The following is a 27,112-nucleotide window of genomic DNA, read 5'->3' on the forward strand; positions in this document are numbered from 1 at the left end:
GGGCGGCGCCTAGTCCACGAGGGGGCGCGGCTACCGCGGGAGCGTCCCGCAGAGGCTGAGGCGGCCACGTCCCGACCCCCCAGGGTGAAGAAGCTACCCCGGGCTTGTCGCGTCCTCAGACATGTCGGAGGTGAAAAGCCGGAAGAAGTCGGGGCCCAAGGGAGCCCCGTCCGAGCCGGGGAAGCGGAGCGAGGGCGGGAAGAGCCCCGAGGCCCGGGGCGGTGGAGGCGAGGGCTGGGTGGATCCCCGGACCGGCGTGAGCCTGCTGTCGCTGGGGACGTGCCTGGGCCTGGCCTGGTAAGTGGACGCGAGGCCGCCCGAGCCCTGTGTCCGGCCTCCCGCGGTCGCCCGGTTCTTCTCGGGGCCTCGCCCGGCTCAGCATCCCGCTAACCTCCCAACCCCTGTCCTGCGGCTTTTGTTCCTCTGCCTCGATCCCAGAAAAGGGACAGCGCATCCTTTTTTTTTTCCCCTTTTCGCTCGTTTCTTGAAACTCATTTTTCCTTTTATTAATGTGATTCGGTCGCTTAACGAGTTGAGACTAAGGTCTGTGAATGAGTCAGTCATTCTAAAGGGATGCGGATTTGGCCAAACTTTATCAAGTGCCTACTACACGTCGGAAGCTTCTCGGGTTTTGTAACCCACCATTTCCTGTCCGCTCCTCATTTGCCTTGGACTCAGTTGCCCCACCCTCACCCCATAAATGTCTAATGGCAACGTTCGCAGTCTTTAAAGAATTCAGTATGCTCTCGGGCAACAAACGTTAATGACAATTATCAGAGTTTGGAGGATTTCTCGTCTTGCCATCATTGTTCGTGTGTTATGAATTTCAAGTGTATTCCGAAGTTACAGATTGAATTGTAGCACTGTAAAATGACGAGAGTGTAGCATTTGTGTTCACCTAAAACTGAACATCTGTAGTTTTTAAACCAAGTAAATAGCGATACATTGTTGTTACAGAAAAAAAAAAAAATGAGAGTTGGAAATAACCTTAAGGGGCTCCTGGGTGGCACAGTCGGTTAACTGCCTCCTTTGGCTCAGGTCATGATCCTGAGGTTCTGGGCTGGAGGCTGGAGTGGGGCCTTGCCTGCCTGTCTTTCTGCCCCTGCCCCATTGCCCAGGTCATGCTCTCGCTGGGGGGCGCTCTCTCTGGTGTCTCTCAAATAAATAAAAATAACCAGACTGATGCCTTAAATTAGAATTTCCCTCCACTTTCCCCTGATTTTTAAAGTATTTAGAAGATAGTTATTTGTCTTCAAGAGTAATCGAATTCTAGGAGGGCCCCAGGACTTCCTTTAGTCCAGACTATTTTTGATTGCGGTAAATTTTGAGTTATACTGTACTGGTGACTCATCCTGACTGGTAATTGATAAAACATCTGTTACAATAAAGTGGATGTTATAAAGTGGATGTCTCTTCAAGGGGTACTGGGGTGGCTCAGTTGGTTAGGCGTTTGGCTGTTTGGCTTTGGCTGAGGTCATGATCCCAGGTCCTGGGATTCCACTGCATATTAGGCTCCCTGCTCAGTGGGGAGCCTGCTTCTCCTCCCTCTGCCTGCTGCTCTGCCTGTGTTCCTCTGTCAAATAAATAAATAAAATCTTTTAAAAATAAATAAATACGGGGCGCCTGGGTGGCTCAGCGGGTTAAAGCCTCTACCTTCGGCTCAGGTCATGATCCGAGGGTCCTGGGATTGAGCCCTGGGTCGGGCTCTCTGCTCAGTAGGGAACCTGCTTCCTCCTCTCTCTCTGCCTACTTGTCATCTCTGTCAAATAAAATTTTTTTTTTTATTTTATTTGTTTATTTGACAGAGAGCTAGAGAGAGAGCACAAGTAAGTAGAGCGGCAGGGAGAGAGAGAAGCAGGCTCTCTGCTGAGTAGGGAGCCCGATGCGGGGCTCGATTCCAGGACTCTGGAATCATGACCCGAGCCGAAAGCAGCTGCTTAACTGAGCCACCCGGGCGCCCCTGTCAAATAAATTTTTAAAAAATTTTTTTAAATAAATAAATACATGTTCTCTTTTTTTAAAAAGATGCTTATCTTAGTAATACAGCATTTTGTTTATATAATATTTTTATTTTTGATCTTAAAAGACTAAACTTACCCTTTTTAATAAATTTTGTAAATTGCTCTTATGTCTTAAAATGCATAACCTTCTTTAGGTAAATAAAAACCCTTTTATACTGAGAAAATCATTCTGTAATAGGGCTAGTAGTCTAAAAGATACAGATCTTTCTTGAATTAGGATGGACTTCCTTCTCAGTAAACCCATTGTAAGCTGAAAATATAAATCAAAAATGCTTTAATATACCTCATCTACCAGACATCATAGCTAAGCCTAACCTATCTTAAATATGTTCAGAACACTTCACATTAGTAAACAGTTGAGCAAAATCATCTCACAAGCTTATTTTTACAAGAAAGTACTGAATATCTTATGTAGTTTACTGAATACTGTACTGAAAGTTAAAAAAAAAAAAAAAAAAAAAGAATGCTTGTATGGGTACAGATTGGTTGTAAGTGAATCATGGTCACGTGGCTCACAGGGAGCTGCTGCTGCAACCACTGCCTAGAATCAGGGGAAAGAATCCAAGCAAGGAGAGGATCAGGGTCTCACTGCTACTCCAGGAAATGGTCAAAATTCGAAGTACATTTTTTTACTGAGTGCATGTCACATACCATCGTAAAGTCAAAAAATCTAAGTCAAACCATTATAAGCTTGGGATCATCTGTATATGTTGCTTCTCTCTGGAACCTAATACAACTGGTTTTAGTTATTTATTGAATCTTGATTATCCAAAGATTCATATTCATATGAGATAAATTACATCACAGAATGTTCAGCTTTTCAGTACTTTAGTTTATGTTCTGGGAAAACACTAATATAAATCCATAGGGGCACCTGGGTGGTTTTGTCGGTTAAGTGTCCAATTGTCGATTTCAGCTTATGTCATGATCTCAGGGTTGTGGGATCATGCCCCAAGATGGGCATGGAGTCTGCTTAAGATTCTCTCTGTTTTCCTCTCCTTCTGCCCCTCTCCCCTAAACTCCTCCATCTCTTTAAAAAAAAGAAATCTATAAAGGAAAACCTGAAAAGCAGACACTTTAGTGCAGGAATTTACTGTTAGTGCTTATAGTCAAGACACAAGTTATATTGAAAGCTTTCACTAACCTCATTTTTCATCTTTTCTTGCTTTTTTTTTTTTTTTTTTTGGTAAGTGAAGTTTTATCTGAAAGGGTTATGCTTTAAAATGCTCTGATTTTTTTTTAAAGACTGATTTACTTATTTGTTTATTTGAGAATGAGCGAAAGAGAGCAAGCGCACAGAAGGAGAGGGAGAAGCAGACTCCCTGCTGAGTAGGGATCCTGATGCAGGCTCCATCCCAGAACCAGGGATCATGAGCTGAGCTGACGGTAGATGCTTAACCAAATGACCCACCAGGTGCCCCTAAATGCCCTGATTTTAAATGGAATATGGTCATTACTTTCCTGGACATTCAGTATTGTGCCTAGAAATGAAGCTGTAGTATGAAACATGGCTGAATGGGTACCGACATGGCCCTGGAACTCCTTTCTTCCAGAAGATCCATAATGACAGCTTCCTTTGTTTATTTGCCTCTTTTTCATTATTAAGTTGAAACAATCAGAAATCCTGTTAAGTCCTCAATCAACTATCTGCCACCATCTAAGATTACTAAAGAAGCTGTGGAGAGGAAACACCCTAAGGAAATGAACACTGTTTTGTCCTACAGGCTCTGAATCAGTATAAGGTGTCTATAGACTGCAATGGATTCCAAAGGAGTCAAAGATTCCTCTTGTAAGGCCCACACTGAAACTAATCAGTTAACCTGGGGTCCTTTCTCCTATATCCTTTTCCCATGTGATAATGAGAAACAGTCCCAAAATAGGGTAAGAGAGTTCTCTTCCTGTAAGTGGCCTAATCTGTACATTCCATCTTTGATTTGCTTTAAACCCAACACTTTTTCAAAGGTGGACAGGCCTGGGGCATCAGGTGTAAGCAGGAGGAGAACCTGATCCTTTATACCGCTATAGGTTTGTCAGAGGGATGGAAAAGCAGCCGCACAAAGCAGTCTGAAAGAAATAGCCAAAAAAGAATAACTGATGTGTGATACCCTGACTGCATAAATTTGAACTTATTTAATCTCCACCACAACCCTGTGAAGTATTACGATTTCCACTTTACAGATGAAGAAACTACAGCAAAGATAAATAACTTGCCCAAGTTGATTATACAGCTAGTAAATGGCAGAGCCAAATTTGCTTAGTTCTACACTCTTATGCAGTATGATATGCTTCCCCCTCTGATACTAACCTAAGAGGCCAAAACCTTAGAAATAAAAATCCCTAGTCCGGAACTATTTCTAGTCCTTTTCTAAAGAAACTATAGCTCTTAGCAGACCCTGTCTCCCTCATCTAAATTGAGAAAGGGAGTAAGGGGGCCTTGAACTTCTATTAGAATATGCCTCTGATTGGTTAAGCATCTGACTTTGTTTTGTTTTGTTTTGTTTGTCAGAGAGAGAGAGAGAGAGAGCGCACATGCAGGGGGATCTGCAGGCAGAGGGAGAAGCAGGCTCTATAATGTGCAAGGAGCCTGATGCAGGACTCTATCCCAGGACTCCCAGATCATGACCTGGGCCAAAGGCAGATGCTTACCCGACTGAGCGAGCCACCAAGGTATCCCACATCTGACTTTTAATCTCAGCTCAGGTCTCAATTTCACAGTTGTGAGTTTAAGCCTCATGTTGGGTTCCATACTCATGTGGAGCCTACTTTAAAAAAAAATGTTAGGACACTTGGGTGGCTCAGTCAGTTAAGCGTCTGCCTTCGGCTCAGGTCATGATCCCAGGGTCCTAGGATTGAGTCCCATATCGGGCTCCTTGCTCAGGAGGGAGCTTGCTTCTCCCTCTGCCTGCTGTTCCTCCTGCTTGTGCAGGACAAGCAGGGGGACAAATAAATCTTTTTTTTTAATGTATATTTGTATACCTGTGATTCATAAAAAGGAAACAAAGCACATTGGACACTAACCTGGATGCCAGTTTCAAAAATTTAGTCTTTCAGGATTGAAGTTACCTTTTGTCAACATTGACTTCTAGAAAATCATCCTCTTCCTTAATGTTAAATGAGTTAGTTTTTACAGATCATTTTAGAAAACTGCTTGGCACATCTAAGTGATAAATAAAATGAAAGTATTTTAACTTCGCATGTACAAACCACTTTTCATTTTCTCATTACTAGCCCAGAGTCAACTTTGTGCTTTTTATTTTTTTAAAGATGTTATTTATTTATTTGACAGAGCACAAGCAGGCAGAGCCACAGGTAGAGAGAGAAGAAGGCAGAGGGAGAGAGAAGGGGAGAAGCAGGCTCCCCACTGAGCAGAGAGCCCAAAGATCTCAGGATCCTGGGATCATGACCTGAGCCAAAGGCAGATGCTTAATCAACTAAGACACCCAGGCACCTCTATGCTTGTTTTTTCTTATATGCATTATTTTTCATATGTAGTAACGATAAATCTTTTTTTGTTGTTGAGAAGCTAACCATGAAAAAAACCTACAAATTATCATCAGAGATGACATCTGCACTAGCATGATATAGTTTTCTTCAAGGTTTTGCTTAATATTAGAATTTTGAAGAGAAATTCAGAAATAGACATTAAAATATTTAATAAAATGGAGAGCGCTATAATGTGTTGTAGTAGAGGATCAACCTTCACAAAAAGTCTCTTATACTAATACAGTTTTATTCTGAATAAACATTCTGATCTACAGGATAAATCCCTGAGATAACACTGGAGTAATGAGTGATAAAACTAATCTCTGAAATTAGACTTATTTCCTTAAGGTGTTCTCCATCCTTGGTCTCTGTGTGATAATTTCAGATAAGCCTATACTCTAAAAAGGATCTCTTAAAATCCAAGAATGAAACAGCCAATATAAAAAAAAAAATAAGTTTACACTTTCATCTTTGAAAATTAGAATAATGGCATTTCCTAATAACCAGGAAGGTTATTTAAAAGTTACATTCAGGGGCACCTGGGTGGCTCAGTGGGTTAAAGCCTCTGCCTTCGGCTCAGGTCATGATCCCAGGGTCCTGGGATCAAGCCCCACATCGGGCTCTCTGCTAGGCAGGGAGCCTGCTTCCTTTCCTCTCTCTGCCTACTTGTGATCTCTCTCTCTGTCAAATAAAATCTTAAAAAAAAAAAAAAAAAAGTTACATTCACACAGAAGAGAAAAGTCAGTTTATGCTAGTTATGTAACCTGTGCTTACTTAATTGGCTATTATCTCATAGAACAGACACTGGCCATCATTAGAAGAAACTTATTTTATGGGGTGCCTGGGTGGCTCAGTCGGTTAAGCATCTGATTCTTGATTTTTGGCTCAGGTTGATATCTCAGGGTCGTGAGATTGAGCCCTATGTTGGGCTCCATGCTCAGCCATAAGTCTGCTTGTCCCTCTCCCTCTTTGTTCCTCCCCCCTCCCCCACTACTCAGGCTCTCTCTCTATCTCTAAAATAAATAATTTTTTTTTAAAAGTACTTATTTGGGGGTGCCTGAGTGGCTCATTGGGTTAAGCCTCTGTCTTCAGCTCAGGTTGTGATCTCAGGGTCCTGGGATCAAATCCCGCATCGGGCTCTCTGCTCAACAGGGAGCTTCCTTCCCACCCCCCGCCCCCGTCTGCCTCTGCCTACTTGTGATCTGTCAAATAAATAAATGAAACTATTTTTAAAAATATATTTATTTTATCCAATATTATAAACATTGTTCAAAAGGCAAAAAGTCCATTTTAGTTTTGGACAGTTTTATAGCAAGTTAGCCTAATAACACAAATTTGAAGCATCGTCACCTTTGGAATAATACACAAAGTTTAGAAGTCTTTCATCTTTCCTTTTTCAATCTTTAAATGTTTGTCTCTCAATGGAAATCAGTGTCATAAAACACTATCAATTAGTGCTTGCCAGCTTGACTGAGTACTCAATCTGGGGAGCTTTTAAGATTTCCAATATCCAAATCACGTAAGTCAAAATTTCTGTGGGTGGGACCCAGGCATTAGACTTTTTAAAAGCAGACAAGTGACTCCAATATGTAGCAAAGCTTTTGAACCACTGGTCTATGTACTATGATTTAAGCCCTCTCTTCATAGGGCTCTGCCCCACCACTTTTTGATGACTCAATAAATACAGAAAGAATTTTAACTCCTGCTTTTTCTGAGCCCAAAGAATTGAGTCAAAAGTAGATGAACCAAAATGGTATTAGCTCCAAAGCATTTCTTTAGCATTTGCTTATTTCCAGTCCTATATATAAAAGTCTATAAACAAAAGTCTGTTTATTTTTTTAAAAAGATTTTATTTACTTATTCATGAGCAACAGTGAGAGGGGCAAAGGGAAAAGCAGGGTCCTCACTGAGCAGGGATCCCGAAGTGGGATTTGATCCCAAGACCCTGGGATGATGACCTGAGCCAAAGGCAGACCCTTAACAATTGAGTCACCCAGGTGACCCCAAAAGTCTATTTATTGTTTTTAAGATTGGGATAACTTTTTTATGCTTCTTCAATCTTTACTACTTACCAGATGAAGAATACACTCCAATTTTAGAGTGGCATCTAAAGTATACCTTTATGACTCGTATATTGGGTATAACCAATTGTTATACACCCTGCGTTGCATATATGTTCTATTGCCACTTTGACAATGACTCCTGTTCTCATAGTTTGTTTGTTTGTTTGTTTGTTTGTTTTTTTAAGAGAGAGATCACAAGTAGGCAGAAAGGCAGATGACAGAGAGATAGAGAGGAGGAAGCAGGCTCCCTGCTGAGCAGAGAGCCCGATGCGGGACTTGATCCCAGGACCCTGAGATCATGACCCGAGGTGAAGGCAGAGGCTTTAACCCACTGAGCCACCCAGGCGCCCCCCTGTTTTCATAGTTTTGACTTGTTATTTTTCAACTACTAGTCATCATCTTTCTGTTCCACTCCAAGGCTTTATTTCTCTCCTACATTTTAATTTAAAATATTTTTATATAGGTAACTCTTACTTCTACATTTCAGTATGAATAAACTTATTTTCTAGATATTGCCCAAATATGACCTAGAGAAAAATAGTAGCGATCCCATATCTTGTTCTAGGTAATTCATCATTTCTCCCTCCAAAACATTTCTTACACAGACAGCTATCACTACCATCTCACTAGGACTTGAACAGGATAGAGTTTCACCTTCTATTAATTTGTTGAAATAAACTAAAAGCTTTCACTACTCATACCAGAATTTATGGTGTCCTTGCCAGAAGTATAAAATGTTTCTTTAAAATTCAAACTTAAATGGATATGAATTAGGGGGTAGTGTTTTCTTTTTTTCTTTTTCTAGGTTTGTATTTCATCAGTCTGAAAAGTTTGCAAAGGTGGAAAGCCAATACCAGTTACTGAAAATAGAAACCAACAAGTTCCAAGGACTTCAAAGTAAAATCAGTTTAATTTCAGAAAAGGTAAATTACTTACTAATTGGCTTACTTGCATAGATTCCCCATTTTTCTTTCCTGCTACCACCCTTGTACTCCATGCTTCCTTTTTCCTGCCTTTTAGACCATTACTGTTTTAACTCTCACTGGTTTTTGTACATTTCTCCCTTCAGTCCAATTTAGACTCAGATTATTTTGAAAAGACAGTGTTGGTTTTTTGTAATATAAATGTTACTATTTATATTGATGTGGCCCCAATTTTCTATTTGAATATCAAATGTCTAGAGCACTGAAAATATGATTGGTCTTTAGGTATAAAATTAAAATAGCAACAGCGCTTGCTGGGCAAAGGTCCCTCAGGGTTTTTTTTTCTCTACTTTCTAGTTGGAAAATTTGTATACATCTGCATATCAGAGTGACTGATCTAAAAATAAATATTGGCCCTGTAGCCAAAAGAAAATTAAAATCCATGTGTATGTTGTGTTTCTTCAAACTACAAATGCAAATGCATTGTTACTGAAATTCTTAGAAATGTGAGACATAAAAAATTGTTAACTACCATGCTTCTCAGGAGAGGTCAGCTGCAATCAATACTGCATCATGCGGGATTTGTTTGGCTACCAGGAACCAAGCTATCGTTGGGAAACATGCCTTCTTTGTTCTTTTATTCATTCACTAAATCTTTACTTATGTCATAAGGTAGACAGGACTTGTGCTTGGCACCAAGGTGAGCAAGGATTTACAAAAAAAAACAGAAAAATGAAATAGAGGGTCTGAGTTCCTGTGGCTTCATGAATAGAATTAGCATATAATCAGTCCCCCAGAAAAGCCATAGATGAAGATTATGCATCACTCATACGTGCCAGGGGATTCCACAGAGGGTGAGCCCAACGGCCTCGGGAAGAAGCTGCATACTGCTGCAGAAGTGGGTATTTTGACAGAAGGCTGAAGTCGGAATCTGGTTATACTTGTTAAGGGCTCCTCTAATCAGAGGGAACAGTTATAGAAAAATAAATCCCAGGAGATAGAAACTCCGTATACTTGAAGGCTATTGAAAACAAATTTTGAAGAAATGAAAAATTGAAATGAAAAATTTGGTAGCAGGGGCACCTGGGTGGCTCAGTGGGTTAAGCCTCTGCCTTTGGCTCAGGTCATGATCCCAGGGTCCTGGGATCGAGCCCCACATCAGGCTCTCTGCTCAGCAGGGAGCCTGCCTCCTCCTCTCTCTCTCTCTCTCTCTGCCTGCCTCTCTGCCTACTTGTGATCTCTGTCAAATAAATAAATAAAATCTTAAAAAAAAAAAAATCAGACATTGCCATTTAAAAAATAATGGTAGCAATTAAAATGCCTTTTAAGGCAGATTTTTAAAATATCATTACCCAAGAAATATTCAGTCTTTGCAAAGCTCTTTCTCTCCCAGGCTTCCCTGGGAGTAATTCAACAATAGCTGCCCTTTCTCAAAGCTGGGCCTAAAGGTCAGCATAATCAGTAGGAGGGGAAAACAACTAGATGGGGACTCTCATCACAATTGTGTAACCTTGGAAAAAAATCACTTTAACTTCTCTTAGCCTCTTTTCATCATTTATTAAGTGAGAAAAACAAGATTTTTTAAAGGATCAGATGTGATATAATATATATGCAAACTTCAAAAACTTTAAATAGTAGTAAATTTAAGGTATTAAGCTCTTTTAAAAAATGAAAAAAACTGTTAGGTTATATTGTCAGTCCATAAATGCAAATTATTATAACATACTAGTCACTGTATATTTTCAGATTCAATCTTGAGATCTGGAAAGTTGGTCTTGTATTTGGGGTCTGCTTGGGTATATTGCCTCCAGATGTACAGTGATGCTCTGGTGAACACCCTAAACAGGAAATTACCATAGATGAAGATAAACTTGTCTTCAAAAGGCTGACAATAAGACAACTAAACTTAACAGTATTTCTGATGTACAAATACTGATTTTTAAAGGATCTTTTATAATAGCTACATGTGTACATTAAAGATAATTTTTTAAAGTCTTTTTTTTTACATTTTATTTATTTATTTGACAGAGAGAGAGAGACAGTGAGAGAGGGAACACAAGCAGGGGGAGTGGGAGAGGAAGAAGCAGGCCTCCCACCGAGTAGGGAGCCGGATGTGGGCTTCTATCCCAAGACCCTGGGATTATGATCGAGCTAAAGGCAGACGCTCAACGACTGAGCCACCCAGGTGCCCCAAAAGGTTTTATTTTTAAGTAATATCTATACCCAGTGTGGGACTCAAACTTACAGCCCCAAAGATCAAGAGTTGTATGCTCTATCAACTGAGCCAGTCAGGCACCCCTAAAAATGACTTTTAAATAAGGTTTCAGTCAGTACTGTTACACACTGTTTCTAACTATCACCTGGAATTGCTTCAGGTCTGGATTGGGGTGGGCCCAGAAGATTTATGGCCATTCTTCTTCCTAAATGTCAACAAACATGTTTTTTATTCCCTAAGATATGGGAGCTACAGAAAGGCACAAGAGTCTCTTCTCCTAAGGAATTTAGAAGCTCTCATATCTTCACCTGACTACTAACATCAGTCTCTTCAAGAATCAGATTTCAAAGTCACTTCTAAGCCTTTCCTCATTCGGCTCCAGACTCAGAGCATCCATTCTCCTCATGATAATTCTATCATGATAGGAATAGGAAGCTTGTGAGTTTATTAATCTACCTCCTTTTCTGCTCTTTAAAGCAAACACTCTTTCTCTCTGTATCCTAGTTCTTAATAATGGAACAGAGGATAATCAGTAAATCTTAGTGGGACTCCAGATATGTGATGTAAAAGATCCAAAATGCTATCTCCTCTGTCAAACTGTGAAGTCAAGAACTATATTATGTCTCTATTTTCATATTTAGTGTCTAGCACAAGGTCGGACATAGAGCGAATTCTCAGAAATTCTCTAATTTTATGTGCTGAGTGCCAAACAAGTATCAAATACACAACACAATAGGTGTTCCCGGAGTTTGGGCTATGGAGGAATGCTGCCCTGAGGAGCTGGCATCTGCTCTAGGCCTTGAAGGCAAGACAGAAGTGAGCTAAGCAACAAGGAGGGAAGAAGAGCATACACAGGTAAATTTGGGACTGTATCCTAGAAGTATTAAGGAACATTGTAGGTTTTCTAATGTCATACCATGATGTGCATAGCAGTGTTTAAAAGCTTCATCTGGCTATAGCATGGTAGTATGATTCAGAAAAGAAGTAACTAGGAGCAGATATTAGATAATACTTCTAGAATATTTTCCTTGATCCTTGAAGTCTGGTTTGGGTCCCCCACGTAAGTGCTTCCATAGCTCTTCCCCTGTCATAACACATGTAGACTTGGCTTTCTCCCCAGTTAAACCAAGCTGCTTAAGGGCAGAACCACGTTTTGTACAGTATTATACTTTCAACACATTGCTGCAAACACTTAGTAAGTTAACAATCATTCTAGGCTTTCCTGTAGTCTCTGAAGCTGTTATCTATGTGTGAGAATAAGCTAAAAGAAGTCCACAGCGTCCCATATTCTGGACGCATATGAGGAAATGCCAGGAGCTTACCACAATTTACAGATACTTAGCACATGTAACTATTTGATGTGAGTTACCTCACTAGATTGGACTTTTATTCATTTCTGCTTTTGTTATATCTATAACATCTGATTCTGGTACCTTCTCTATAAGAGGTCAGTCAAGAAATTTTCAGGCAGAAACTCTTCCAGAATCAGAGAATTTAGGAAACTTAACAAATTTTATTAACTCAGTTACAGTTTCTAAAAAAGCTGAATAACTATAAGAATGACAACTAAGTTGCTTTCCATTGGAGTAAGAAAAGAAGGAAATGTGATATACTTCAGACTTCTTTAACATTATTTCTCTGTTGAATGTCCCTCCATGAAAATGTACAAATATTTAGGTTTATAAATTCAGGTGTGTGTTTTTCTACCATAGTGCTCATATGTCACATTTGTTTTAAAATCGGTTAAAACAACTGCTAAAGTAATGAATGTTTCTGCCATTACGGTTCTGATATACTTGGATATTTTAGACATCTTCAGAATTTGAACTGGGCATGTGCTTGTTAAAGTGTATTTGCCTAATATAAAAGTTATTAAGGGGCACCTGAGTGGCTCAGTGGTTAAGTGTCTCACTCCTGATTTTGGCTCAGGTCATGATCTCAGGGTCCTGAGATCAAGCCCCATGTTAGGCTCCACACCCATCGTGGATTCTCTCTCTCCCTCTTCTATTTACCCCTCTCCCCTCCCTTGTTCATGCTCTCTGTCTCTCTCTCTCTTAAAAAAAAAAAATTAAAAACTTATTAAGTAGCCTTGGGAATTGTTTTGTGTTACAAATACAGCTTGAGTCTACTGAAAGTATCCTGCAGGAAGCGACATCATCCATGTCTTTGGTGACCCAGTTTGAGCAGGAAGTATCCAGCCTCCAAAGTATCATGCATGACATCCAAAATAGTGAAGAATTACTCACCCAAAAAATGAAAAGCCTTAATGAGAAATTCCAGAATGTTTCAGATTTCTGGAAAAGAACCCTAGAAGAAATGAATATTAATACAGACATTTTCAAATCAGAATCAAAACACATACATTCTCAAGTGACTGTCCAAATTAACTCAGCTGAACAAGAAATAAAATTGCTCACTGAAAGGCTTAAAGATTTGGAAGATAGCACACTAAGAAATATTAGAACAGTAAAAAGACAAGAAGAAGAGGATCTTCTACGAGTAGAGGAGCAGCTTGGCTCTGATACAAAAGCAGTTGAAAAGCTTGAAGAGGAACAGCATGCTCTCTTTGCCAGAGATGAAGACCTGACTAATAAACTTTCCAGCTATGAACCCAAAGTTGAAGAATGCAAGACACATTTGCCAACAATTGAGAGTGCTATTCGCTCTGTTCTCAGAGTCTCTCAGGATCTGATCGGGACAGAAAAAAAAATGGAAGACTTAACTACTCAGATGTTTAATATGGAAGATGATATGCTGAAAGCAGTATCTGAAATAATGGAGATGCAGAAAACCCTTGAAAGAATTCAGTATGATAATAGCATATTAAAGATGCAAAATGACCTGGATGTTCTAAAAGGAAAAGTTCATGATTTTATGGTATATTCAAGTACAAGAGAAAAGGGAACTTTAGAAGAATATAATCTAGAAAATAAAGGAATTGACAGTGACTTTTAAATGCACCACATTTATTCTGATGACCATATTGTTATACATAAATTTATTAGTTCCATACTTCTGCATTATTTTGATATGCCTCACTTTATCCTACATTACACGGCCAGTAATAGTGACATATCCACACCATGATTATCCACATAATGACAGCTTATCTGTTTAAGCAATAAAATTTATTTCATTTTAGGCATTGTAAATCGAAGTATTTCCAAAATATATCTCCATCGTTTTAAAGCAATATACTTAACATTTTTAATGTTTTTCTAATAAGTAATGACATTATTATGAATTTCAGCTATTATATTGGAGCCAAATATATTAATTCCTCTGGAAGCTATTGAGGAGTGTTTCCCTTCTCACTAAATGACCCTAGTTTGCTATTTTTTTCAAAACTTACGTCTATTTCTTATATGTTTCTATCACCTAAAGATGTGACCCATTGGCCCACTGTCACTGCCAGGTTGGTTGGTAGATAATGTGCCCGCCTAACCAGTTCAGCATTTCCTTTGTACTTTACTGCAGGCTAAGATCCAGACCACCAAGTTCATAGGAATTTTGTCTAAAATGAAAAATGACATGACCAAAGGAAAACATGAGGTGATTTGCTGTGAATCAATATGTACTTTTTGAAAACTGTGGAGCCTGGGAAATATTTTTACTTTTTATTAAGGTTCTTAAGTGTATTGTAGATACTTGTAAGAATTTTTAAGGAAGAGTAAAAATGGGTGTGCCTGACTCTTGATCTCACAGTCATGAGTTTGAGCCCCATGTTGCACATAGAGATGACTTTAAAAAATTTAATTAAAAAAAGTAAATATATTATTATTGAAAGTTTTACCTATGAATTAAGTATGTATGAAGTATAGATTTTTGGAATATCTTTGTATACCTGGGCCTTTTTTTTTTTTTTTAAAGGTTCTAACTGTGTTACAGAGTCTTGAGTTTGCTAGATACATGATCCCTAGATAAATTATTCTACCTACAATATAAAAAAATACCAATACACCTGTGGCCTCTTTTAAAGAGGAAAAAGCAACATATTAAGAAATTATGATAACTATGGTAATTAAATGTATGTCATTGTTTTAAAGAGTTCCCAGACTAATTACCCAACCAAATTTGTTTTACATGATGATTTTATTTTACTCTAAATCATATAATGGAGTCATAAGGAATAAGATGTGGACATACTGAGATGTGATTAAGGGGAGATCTAGTCAGATTTTTCCAAAAATGATAATTGGAAATGTGCAGAGTTGGGGAAGCACATAAGACTTATTGGTAACTGATGTATCAAGAGTGTCCAGGGGCGCCTGGGTGGCTCAGTGGGTTAAGCCACTGCCTTCGGCTCAGGTCATGATCTCAGGGTCCTGGGATCGAGTCCCACATCGGGCTCTCTGCTCAGCAGGGAGCCTGCTTCCTCCTCTCTCTCTCTGCCTGCCTCTCTGCCTACTTGTGATTTCTCTCTGTCAAATAAATAAATGAAAAAAATCTTTAAAAAAAAAAAAGAGTGTCCAAACTTGGTGTTGAAAACTGAGTCAACTGCATATGGAAGTACTGTTTCTACTTGTGTCTTCATGCCAGTAGTCAACTGTAGTCCCAGTTTAATAATGTAGTGTCAGTGTAATTAAGCACTTTCAAGAACTTGAAAGCAGTCAGTTGAGGTCAGGTAGTTTTATTATGTACATTTGCACATTTATGGACAAATTCCAAACAAGTTCTACTTTGGAGTTAGGAGGGCCTATGGTAGACAGCCATGGGTCATAAAAATAAGCCTGAAAGAATGCTACTATTAAGGAGCATATCATTAATATCTGGAATCTTAACATTAAATTCCTTGATGTCTGAGTGTGTAAATTCCTCTCTGTGTGCACTGACAAAATTGTACTTGTCTGCCTTTATTTTAATGCTAATAAAATAGATTCTAAAATTCACTAGAATTTTGTTGTTTCAACCTCTGTCATCTCATGGCAGATGTTATCTCTCATTGTTTGTTTGTTTAGCCCATCATCAGATTTGATACATTATTATTAAATTGTATATACTATAGTAATCGCTACAGAAAGTAAATGGAAACCAGGTGACCACTGTGTTCTGTAGTGACTGTTAAGAGGGAAACAAAAACTACCCTTCTACAAGTATTTCATCAGAAAACTATTGTGTATATTTATATACATATTATGTACATCTCTATATGTATATTTTCCTTTACTCAAGGTTTTCCTATGAAAAATTGTCAGTAGAGGATGGCTGCCTTCTGCTAGGATCTTGATTCCAGAGTCCTGGGATGGAGTCCACCATCTGCCTGCTTCTGCCTCTGCCTGCTGCTCCCCCTGCTGTACTCCCTCTCTCTCTCTCTCTGTGGCAAATAAATAAATAAAATCTTTAAAAAAGAGAGAGAGAAAAAAAAAAGAGAGAGAGATTTTATTCAGTTATTTCCCCGAGAGAGAGAAGGAACATAAACAGGGGGAGTGGGAGAGGCTTCCAGCTGAGCAAGGAGCCCAATGTGGGGCTCAATCCCAGGACCCGGCAATCATGACCTGAGCCAAAGGCAGCCGCTTAACAAGTGAGCCACCCAGGCACCCCAGATAAAATCTTTAAAAAAAAAATTCTCAGTAGAGAGATTTAGATATACCTAATCTGTCTTCCTGTGTTTCTTACATTCATTTATATAACACAGATACTTGAAATTTCAAAACCTTCCCTGTGTATCAAATATTAAATTACATTGTTAGTCTTTCCTTTAAGGAAGATTTCCATATTCTAAGACACATTTTTGTATCTTTGTAATTGATAATAAATTCTATATCAATTAATTTCTTATATAGAGTACTATTGGGTCCATTTTTTAAATTTAGTATTAATAAATCACTTTTACAAAATAAACACCTGATTTTTTTTAACTTTTGGATGCAAAGTTTAAAAATATATTTATAGTAATATTTCCTTAAATATTGCCTAATGATTAGAAGCTTGTTGATTAACTGTACTTTTATATTTTATAATGAAAAATGTTGATTTATTAGCTTATGGTTTCATAGAAAACTGGTTAACACTGATACAAAGCTAATGGCCTTGTTTTTAATCTCAACCTGATTACAGACCTTTCTATGAATCTATAATCTTGATCAAAGCTTAATATGATGTCATTAATAATACTAAAAATTTATTTTTAAATTACACTGCAAATTCACATGAAAAAAGCACATGAAAAAAGATTTATTTCTCTCTATACTATGTGCATTGTTGGCAAAAGCTCTGCAAATTTACCCAGCATTTGTTTTTGGTTTGTTTTTTTTTTTTTTCAGTTTAGCTATGAACTATTAATTTAATAAAACACAAAATGCTCCATCCCAGCTTTCACAGCAAGGGAGGAGAGAACTAGCATTGGAGCCTATTACGTGTCGAAAATTGCTAGGAATTCTACATTCAACATCATCACAGTAACAGCTCTGTGTATTGAGTATCTACAATGACCTGTATTATCCCTACTTTGCACTACAACTTTGCTAGCCTGACACCCATTTTAAAAAATGAGGAAATTGAGGCTTAGCAAGGTTAGGAAACTGGAATCACACTGCTAAATCTGTCTAGCTCCAGAGGCCATTGACCTCCCGCTGTACAATGCAATCTGCTACTATTCAACCAGGGGGGAAAAATCACAAGAAATCCACTCTCAATAGAACCATCTTGAGAGGGCGTCTGGGTGGCTCAGTTGGTTAAGCAACTGCCTTCGGCTCAGGACGTGATCCTGGAGTCCTGGGATTGAGTCCCACATCCAGTTCCCTGGAGTCTGGGGAGTCCAGGGAGTCTGCTTCTCCAGCTGACCTCTCTCCTCTCACTCTCTCTCTCTATTCCTCTCAAATAAATAAATAAAATCATAAAAAAAAAAATAAAAGAACCATCTTGAGAATTAAAAAACTGTAATTCAGCCAAATGTGTCCACTACCACATTGCCTTTAAATGAGACTGTAAGTCACCCAAAAGTTGTAACTATGACCTAAAATGGTTTGGGCCTTGGGCATAAAAAAGAACCAATAAATGTTTAGGGAATAGTTAGAAAGCAGTGGAGAAAGAGCCTAGACCAGACTCTTCTAATCTAGACTTTGCCACTAACTGTGTGTTCTTGGGCATTTATTTTGGGGCTCAGTTTTTTAATTTGTAAAATGAGGAAATTGTATCAAAAACTCTCTAAGGCCTCTTCTGGCTTTATGTGGTTTTTAATTTTAGAGATTAATAAAATTTCCCCGTCCTTTAGTTACAAAGATCAAAGATCCTTTAGCAAAGTTTTTGGAAAGCCAGGTGGACCCAGAAATCATTCCCTTGACCCATACTACTCTTGTAGATCCAGAGAGCATCTAGCTTAGTATCCTGTATATATGATAGGAATTTGGTAAAAATCTTTTGAGCTATTGGTGGACTCTCCAAAACGTCTATTCATTCTAGGCAAATGGTTTAACAAGCCCTAGGTATTAAAAAAAAAAATTCTGTGCGGGATGTCTGGATGGCTCAGTCGTTAACTGTCTGCCTTTGGCCCAGGTCGTGATCCCAGAGTCCTGGGATCGAGTTCTGAGTTGGGCTTCCTGCTCAGCAGGGAGCTTGCTTCTCCCTCTGCTCCTCACCCTGCTTGTGCTCTCTCTCTCTCTCTCTCAAATCAATAAAGTTGTTTAAAAAAATAATAATTCTGTGAAATAATTTCAAGACTATTCCTACACTATATTCATAAATATTGTAGTAAAGATCAATAGAAGTTCATGATAAATTGCTTTTATAACCTACCAAGGGAAAGACAGAGTCTTACTAACAGTTTCTTAATGATCTGATCCTTCTAAGAATAAAGTAAATTCTTTCCGAGGAGTCTAAACTGTGTAATGCTGTTAGGCTACATTTACTCTACTAGAGTAAATACATTAATAAACAATAACCTAGTAATGAATTAAATAAGCCATCTACTTTCTTCACCCTTTGGAGTCTCTGTTTCAGCAAATACACTTGCAAAACCTTTCCCCTAAAAATAAAACATGCTTTTGCAAGCACTACTTGATTTCCTTCCTGATTGTGGTTACTCTTTTTTTTTTTCTTTTAATTTTATTTATTTTTTGAGAGCAAGAGAGAGAGAGAGCACAGGCTACTGGGGGACAGACAGAGGAAGAGGGATAAGCAGACTCCCCACTAAGTGGGGAGCCAGCTGTCAGGCTTGATCCCAGAACCCATGATCTGAACTGATCTGAAGTCAGAAACTTAACCAACTGAGCCACCCAGGCACCCCTGCAGTTACTCTTCAATGTCATACCCATAATAACATTTTAACTGTCGTCTAACTTCTCTACTGAAAAACATTTGGGGGCACCTCCCCCCACCAATAATTAATATAGCCTAAACTTGAGAAGAAAAATCCTAAAATACATTTTGAAATCAAACATATATAATGGGGCTAAAAGAGGGAATTACTTTGAGATAACTGTTCTGTTCCATTTCAGCTCATCATTATTTTGCAGTTATACTTTTACTCCTTTTTTAAGTGCCATAAAAATAATATCCTATAAATATCCTATATATCCTAAATATCCTATAAATAAATTTTTGCTTGCATTATATAAAACCATGTTAATGTTATCAAAATAATCTCAAAAGAAATTTTTGAGATATTTTTCAATTTTTGAGATAATTTTAAGATAGTAAACCAGGCAAATGCAATTTTATAATGTTAATTCATAAAAATATTGAAATATACAATTATTTTGGAAATAAAACATTTAACTCTTTAGAAGAAACTGTAGATCTTATTTTGTAAAACTCCTTTCAGCCTGCATATTTAATTCCTTGTTTTCTGATTTATTTATTCTTTTTTTTTTAAGACTTTATTTATTTATTTGAAAGAGAGAGTGAGAGAGAGCATGAGAGGGAAGAAGGTCAGAGGAAGAAGGAGACTCCCTGTGGAGCTGGGAGCCCCATGCAGGACTTGAACCCGGGACTCGGATCATGACCTGAGCCGAAGGCAGTTGCTTAACCAACTGAGCCACCCAGGTGCCCTATTTATTTATTCTTAAAGATATATTTATTTGGGGAGGGGGGAAGAGCAAAGGGAAAAGGAGAAAGAGAATCTTCAAGCAAATTCCCCTGCTGAGCTCAGAGCCCAACTCCAGGGCTCAGTCCCGGGACCCCGACATCATGACCTGAGCCAAAATCAAGAGGTGGATGTTTAACTGACTGAGCCACCCAGGCGCGCCTTCGTTTTCTTATTTCAAATTATCTGTTTATTGACATTTTCTTTCCCAGACTAAACTATAAACTCCTTAAAAGCAGAGACTGTTCTTGATCATACTAACACATACATACCTAGTAAATGTTGTTGGATCAAGTTAGTTCCCTAGGATTTTAAAACAAAATTTTATTTTTTTTAATTCAAGCATAATTAACACAGTGTTATACTAGTTTCAGTTGTACAATATAATGATTCAACAATTCTATACATTACTCAGTGCTTATCATCATAAGTGTACTCTTAATCTCCATCACCTATTTCACCCATCCCCCTACCAATCTTCCCTCCTGCAACCACCAGTTTTGGTCTCTATATTTAATAGTTTGGTTCTTTGTTAAATTTCTTAAATTCCACATATGAGTGAAATCATATGGTATTTGTCTTTCTCTGATTTATTTCACTTAGTATTATATCCTCTTGATATATCCAAGTAAGTTAGTTTTGATTACTAGTACACAGTTATAGACAATCTCCACTTTAAAACAATGCTTTCCAAGGTGCCTGGGTGACACGGTTAACCATCCGACTTTTGGTTTTGGCTCAGGTCATGATCTCAGGGAAGTGGGATCAAGCCCCACTTCCGGCTCTGCACTCAGTGGAGTCTGCTTAAGACACTTTTTTCCTCTCCCTCTGCCCTCCTCCCCCCTCTAAAATAAATAAATAAATCTTTAAAATAAATAAATTATAAGACAATGCTTTCCTAGAAAATGAGTTTAATGTTAAATGTGTGAAAGTCGGGGCGCCTGGGTGCCTCAGTGGGTTAAAGCCTCTGCCTTTGGCTCAGGTCATGATCCCAGGGTCCTGGGACCGAGCCCTGCATCAGGCTCTCTGCTCAGCGGGAAGCCTGCTTCCTCCTCTCTCTCTGCCTACTTGTGATCTGTCTGTGAAATAAATAAATAAAATCTTTAAAAAAATTAAAATAAATAAATGTGTGAAAGCCATTCGATTGACTTACACGTTATAAAGGGGACTCCTCTTTCAGTATAATCACAATGTGTATCTGTCTTTAGACATAGGCTTTGACAATATATTTTACACACATCCTTTAATTTGTTTTCCTCCATAACTGAGCTTCAGGTAATCTTCTGATTCAAGTTCATTAGTTTTACCTGACTATTCCTGTTATAATTTTCAGTTAGGTATTATGAGATTATATCCCATGTATTGACCCTATTGTCACTATAATCCACACTTTTTTTTTCCCTTTCCCTCTTAATTTTATTAACTGATGACACAATACAATAAAATTTCAAATATTCAGAAGGAGGAATTAAGATATCTGAGTAAGGGCGCCTGGGTGGCTCAGTGGGTTAAGCCGCTGCCTTCGGCTCGGGTCATGATCTCAGGGTCCTGGGATCGAGCCCCGCGTTGGGCTCTCTGCTCGTTGGGGAGCCTGCTTCCTCCCCTCTCTCTGCCTCCCTCTCTGCCTGCCTCTCTCCCTGCTTGTCATCTCTCTCTGTCAAATAAATAAATAAAATCCTAAAAAAATATAAATAAATAAAATATTGGAATAGTAGGGGACCCTATGCTTACCTCATCCCTAGAACACAGACAGATAAATATTCTGAATGCTGACAGAACTGCACATCTAGAAGGAGAAAAATAGCCACATTTAAATAAATGGCCATTTAAATAAAAACTTGCAAAAAATTTTAAATATTCAAAAATAACAAAATGTTCAGCTTCTCTAACACTGCTATTTAAACACACACACACACACACATTCATACAAACATTACCACAAACAGCAAAAATAATGAAATACTGTCAGGCAGTTGTGTGGCTCAAAATGTTCATCAACTAGGGGTTGGATGGGACCAGGAAAAAAACTGTATCCAGGTTAAACCAAAATGACAATTTACAGGTGGATGGTAAGGAATATGGCATAGAAATATACCAAAGTTGAGAATCACCTGTATTTGGAATCACAGGATCTTAGGATTTTGAAGATAGGCTTTTGTTTGTTTGTTTGTTTGTTGATTGTTTTGTTTTTTACATACCTGTCTTCTCTACTAAACTACTAAACTGAGTTGAGGTCACAGCCCAAGCTGTACTCATCTTTTTATCCCTCATAATTGGTATGTCTAACATAGTAGAAACTTAAGAATTAGTCAATTGAATTATTCAGGGTCTCATGGATAAGTACCCCAGAAAAGTATTCATAAAATTAATAGGACAGGGGCACCTGGCTAACTCAGTAGAGCATGCGAGTCTTGATCTCTGGGTTATAAGCTCAAATCCCACATTGGGTATGGAGATTACTTAAAGATAAAATCTTTAAAAGTAATAGGACAATAAAGCATATATACATGGAGTCTTGAACATTGGTCCTTTCATTCTAGCACTAGAAATAGCTACCAACAAACTTGTGTTTCAAAAATTATGTTGCCTTGTTTGACGCCCACAAATCTACCAAAGCTTATCTAGAGGAGGCTTCCTCCTCTCTTCTCCAGCAAGAAGAAATACCTCACAGTCTCTCGTTTAGCCTCTTTTGCCACTGTACAGAGAACTGTTAGTATAAAAATAGTCTTTCTAGTGTATAAAATATAGTATAAATGTCTTTTTTACTAGTATAAAAAATGTCTTATAGTTAATAATATAAAAAATGTCTTTCTAGTGACATTTTATGAAATTGCCTTCATGTTTTCCTTCTTAATTATTAGTAATACATTTGATACATCTTTTACCATGCTTTCAGGAAGAATGGTAAAGTTATTAACTTTAATTGAACTTATTATTGAACTTACTAAAGTTCAAAATTCAACTTGTATTTTATATATTAAGCTTTTAATCAATTTAATTATTATGGTATTTTCTTACAGTGTCAGAAGTCTGAAGCTATCATGGAACAGTGGAAGTCTTTTCAAATAATTGCTCATCTAAAGCGTCTACAGGAGGAAATTTATGAAGTGAAAACTTGGTCTGACAGGATAATTGAAAAACAGAATATACTGAATAACAATTTGACAACTCTTTCTCAAGATGTGACAAAAGTAGACCAAAGTGCAACTTCCATGGCAAAAGATGTTGGTCTCAAGATTACAACTGTAAAAACAGATATACGACGTATTTCAGGATTAATAACTGATGTAACATCACTGACAGATTCTGCTCAAGAATTAGAAAATAAAATTGAAAGAGTTGAAAAAGATACAGTAAAAAACATAGGTGATCTTCTCTCAAGTAGCATTGACCGAACAGCAATGCTCCGAAAGACAGCATCTGAAAATTCACAAAGAATTAACTCTGTTAAGAAGATACTTTCAGAGCTAAAGAATGATTTCAACAAGCACACAGATAGGTTTTTAAGCTTAGAAAGTGACAGAGCTAAAGTTATGAAGACAGTGACTTTTGCAAATGATCTAAAACCAAAGGTGTATAATCTAAAGAAGGACTTTTCCCGTTTGGAACCATTGGTAAATGATTTAACGCAACGCATTGGGAGATTGGTTACTGACTTACTACAAAGAGAGAAAGAAATTGCTTTCTTAAATGAAAAAATATCTAATTTAACAGTAGTCCAAGCTGAGATTAAGGATATGAAAGATGAAATAACACACATTTCAGACATGAATTAGTTTGAAATTATTTAGATGAAACGGAAATAACTTTTTTAATATCATGACTGACAACTCAGAAATAATGAATTTTGGAGCAAATATCATTTTGTGTTTGATTTGTGAAACTGAATAAAGGAAATCTCATTTAAATGGTGTTGCAAGGGGTGCCTGGGTGGCTCAGTGGGTTAAAGCCTCTGCCTTCGGCTCAGGTCATGATCCCAGGGTCCTGGAATGGAGCCCCACATTGGACTCTTTGCTCAGCAGGGAGCCTGCTTCCTCCTCTCTCTCTCTCTCTCTCTCTCTCTCTCTCTCTCTCTCTCTGCCTGCCTCTTCGCCTACTTGTGGTCTCTATCTGTTAAATAAATAAATAAATAAAATCTTAAAAAATAAAATAAAATAAATGGAGTTGCAAGGCCAGAAGGGGGAGTTCTCATGCCTTACCACTCCTTGCAGCCCTTGGCCAAACGGGAAGAAGCCTATGCTTTACTAATCCCACAGGAGGAAGACACAACAGCCTAGACACAGCAGTCCAGCCAATGTCTCACTCACAACTCAATTAATGAGAAGCCACCACACTGCAACTCTCAGTTCACTGCAATGGACATTTTGTTTAGAACAGCCCCTCCCAACTGCCCCTTTTCGTCTATGAAAAAGCATTCCTCTCTTTGTTCTCTGGGCTTGCCTATGGTTTTGCCGTAGCTTGCATGTCCTGAATTGCAATTCTCTGTTATTCCTGAGTAAATCCATTTTGCTGGTGAAATAACTGGCTATTTTATTTTTAAGGTTAACAGATTCTATTCTTAACAGTAAAAACAAAATATTTTAAAGGGTTGAGCAGCTGATTTTTCAAAAAAAAAAAATATGCTAAAACTTACACTTGCAATTTTATATAGCAAGAACCCTATGCATTCCTCTGATACACACTCTTACACACACACACATATATTCAGACAAGTGGGGATATGCAGGATCTGCCGTCTACCACTGGGAAATCTGATGGGGCAGGATCTGAACACCATTTAACCTTGTGGACTACCAGGGAGCATAGTACGTATGGTTGGAGCCCTAACTAGAGAGATGCCCATCAGGATCAGGGCCATAGCATTCACTATCCATTTAGAGGAAGAGAAAAGAGAAAGGTCACGAACAGGGAGCAGGAAAAGAATCATGTAAGCCTTCCTGGGTCTTTTATGGCTTGAGGAAATAGGTAAAGATGACCTAAAGCAGAGCAGGGTTTGAGGAAGAGGCATTGTAAATTGCAGGGGGCTTGCCAAGCCTCAGATGGAGACCCCTAAAGCAACACAACTCCTGTGGTGATGATGTGACTAGAACAGCCTAAGCAGAGAAGGAAGTTCTAACATTTAAAATATCATTATATAGGGGCGCCTGGGTGGCTCAGTGGATTAAGCCGCTGCCTTCGGCTCAGGTCATGGTCTCAGGGTCCTGGGATCGAGCCCCACATCGGGCTCTCTGCTCAGCAGGGAGCCTGCTTCCCCCTCTGTCTCTGCCTGCCTCTCTGCCTACTTGTGATCTCTCTCTCTGTCAAATAAAATAAATAAAATCTTTAAAAAAAAAAAAATAAAATAAAATATCATTATATAATTCTATGTATATGAAATTCTAGAAAATGCAAACTATAAAGGCAGAAAATAGATGAGTGGGGCACCTGGGTGGCTCAGTGGGTTAAGCCTCTGCCTTCGGCTCAGGTCATGATCTCAGGGTCCTGGGATCGAGTCCCGCATTGGGCTCTCTGCTTGGCAGGGAGCCTGCTTCCTCCTCTCTCTCTCTCTGCCTGCCTCTCTGCCTACTTATGATCTCGCTCTGTCAAATAAATAAATAAAACCTTTAAAAAAAAAAAAGAAAATAGATGAGTGGTTGCCTAGGGATGGCAAGAGGTACAGAATATAAAGAGGTACAAAGAAATCTCGAGGGGTGAAGGGTATTTACTATCTTGCTTATGATGGTGGTTTCACAGGTATGTACATGTATCAAAATTTTTTGAATATGTATAATTTATTCCACATCAAATATTCTTCAATAAGTTGTAAAATAAAGTACAATGATCCTTAAAAAAACACACACATTAGTCCCAGCTTCCTATGCCTAGCATGAAGGGTATCCAGATGCACAGAACGTGTGAGAGTAAGTAGCTAACTTCCATGACAAAAAGCCCAAGGCTCTGGGATGAGCCATTCCAGAAAACTTTAAAGCGACCAGCCTTTTTTTTTTTTTTTTAAGATTTTATTTATTTATTTGACAGAGAGAAAGAGACAGTGAGAGAGGGAATACAAGCAGGGGAAGCGGGAGAGAGAGAAGCAGGTGTCCCTCAGAGCAGGGAACCTGATGTGGGGCTCAATCACAGGACGCTGGGATCATGACCTGAGCCAAAGGCAGACACTTAATGACTGAGCCACCCAGGTACTGCATGACTAGCTGTTTCTGATTCATGTCCAATTTAATATGGTAGAAACAACATGAGATTTTTGAAATCAGAGATATCTGGGGTCCAATCGTGGCTCTGTCACCACAGAATTCTGTGGCCTCAGAAAAATTTAGTGCATATGAACTTTAATTTTAACTATAAGTAAGGACAATAACATGTGCCTTACAGGAAAGACTGCTGTGAATATTACCATTAACATATCCAAATTGTCTTTGCATATAAAGGGCAAGGCCATTAACTAATACAACAAAAGTTACATAGTAAGGGACTGTGCTTTTGTAGAGCTATACCCCACAGAGGAAGTATCACCATAGCACATCTTTATACGGTATCTGAGGTTCAAAATTATATCAAATGAAATGTAAATTATATTCCATGTAATCATTTTAATAAGACACAATATTTTAGACATGTTTTTAAAAAAATTTTCAGGGGCACCTGGATGACTCTGTTGTTAAGTGTCTCCCTTCAGCCCAGGTCACCATCCCAGGGTCCCGAGATCCATCGTACATCGGGCTCTCTGCTCAGCGGAAAGCCTGCTTCTTCCTCTCCTACTCCCCTGCTTTTGTTCCCTCTCTCGCTGTGTCTCTTTGTCAAAAAAATAAAATCTTTTAAAATATTTTCTTCAGCACTTCAAAATACAAATTTAGCTATCTGAAAATTCATTTATGAGGAATATTTGTTTCTATCAGTACCAAATAAATGAAGTACTTATCTTATTTGGTGCTAGTTCTATTATTATTGAAATAATGACTCACCAGTCTGTCAGTAATTTGGGAGCCAGGCTGAGAAGGACTTTCTTGAAGGAGGCTTGAAATCAATCTGGAATGTCCCTAGGCTTACAGTCATGTTCTTATCTTCAGGTCAGATAGCTTTGGTGGTAAATACAGGAGAATGGTAAGTTTTGGTCTGTTTCCTAACAGTAGAAGACATAATCACTTCAATACTGGGCATGGTCTCTTATGGGTAAGTCATCTTAATCTTTCTCTGCAATTTCCCTGCTTTAATATCATCTAAAGCCTAACCACTGGGGATGACTCAGTCGGTTAAGTATCTGCCTTTGCCTTGGATCATGATCCCAGGGTCCTGAGATGGAGTCCCACATTGGGCTCCTTATTCAGCAAGGAGCCTGCTTCTTCCTCTGCCTGCTACTCCCTTCTTGTGCTCTCACAAATATGATCTTT

General features: G+C 38.5%; 1 protein-coding gene across 2 annotated transcripts; it reads left to right on the plus strand.

Moving 5' to 3' along the window:
- The first annotated feature begins 31 nt into the window (after positions 1–31).
- Positions 32–23,635, plus strand: IKBIP (IKBKB interacting protein). Of its 2 annotated transcripts, none has more exons than XM_059402298.1 (3): positions 32–297; positions 8,373–8,490; positions 22,748–23,635. In XM_059402298.1, exons 1-3 carry the CDS (start codon positions 122–124, stop codon positions 23,501–23,503), a joined length of 1,050 nt encoding a protein of 349 aa, XP_059258281.1. In that variant the 5' UTR covers positions 32–121; the 3' UTR covers positions 23,504–23,635. The 2 variants fall into 2 exon arrangements, with proteins under 2 accessions (XP_059258281.1, XP_059258280.1); XM_059402297.1 differs by lacking the exon at positions 22,748–23,635 and adding an exon at positions 12,824–15,594.
- The last annotated feature ends 3,477 nt before the right edge of the window (positions 23,636–27,112 follow it).

The sequence above is a fragment of the Mustela nigripes genome, chromosome 6 (genome assembly GCF_022355385.1).
Source record: "Mustela nigripes isolate SB6536 chromosome 6, MUSNIG.SB6536, whole genome shotgun sequence".
In the NCBI taxonomy this organism is placed as follows: domain Eukaryota; kingdom Metazoa; phylum Chordata; class Mammalia; order Carnivora; family Mustelidae; genus Mustela; species Mustela nigripes.

Coding starts and splice junctions, on each gene's coding strand:
- IKBIP (XM_059402297.1), top strand. CDS start 122: ATGTCGGAGGTGAAAAGCCGGAAGAAGTCGGGGCCCAAGGGAGCCCCG. Junction 298..8,372: donor ACGTGCCTGGGCCTGGCCTG/GTAAGTGGACGC, acceptor TTCTTTTTCTAG/GTTTGTATTTCATCAGTCTG. Junction 8,491..12,823: donor TCAGTTTAATTTCAGAAAAG/GTAAATTACTTA, acceptor TTACAAATACAG/CTTGAGTCTACTGAAAGTAT.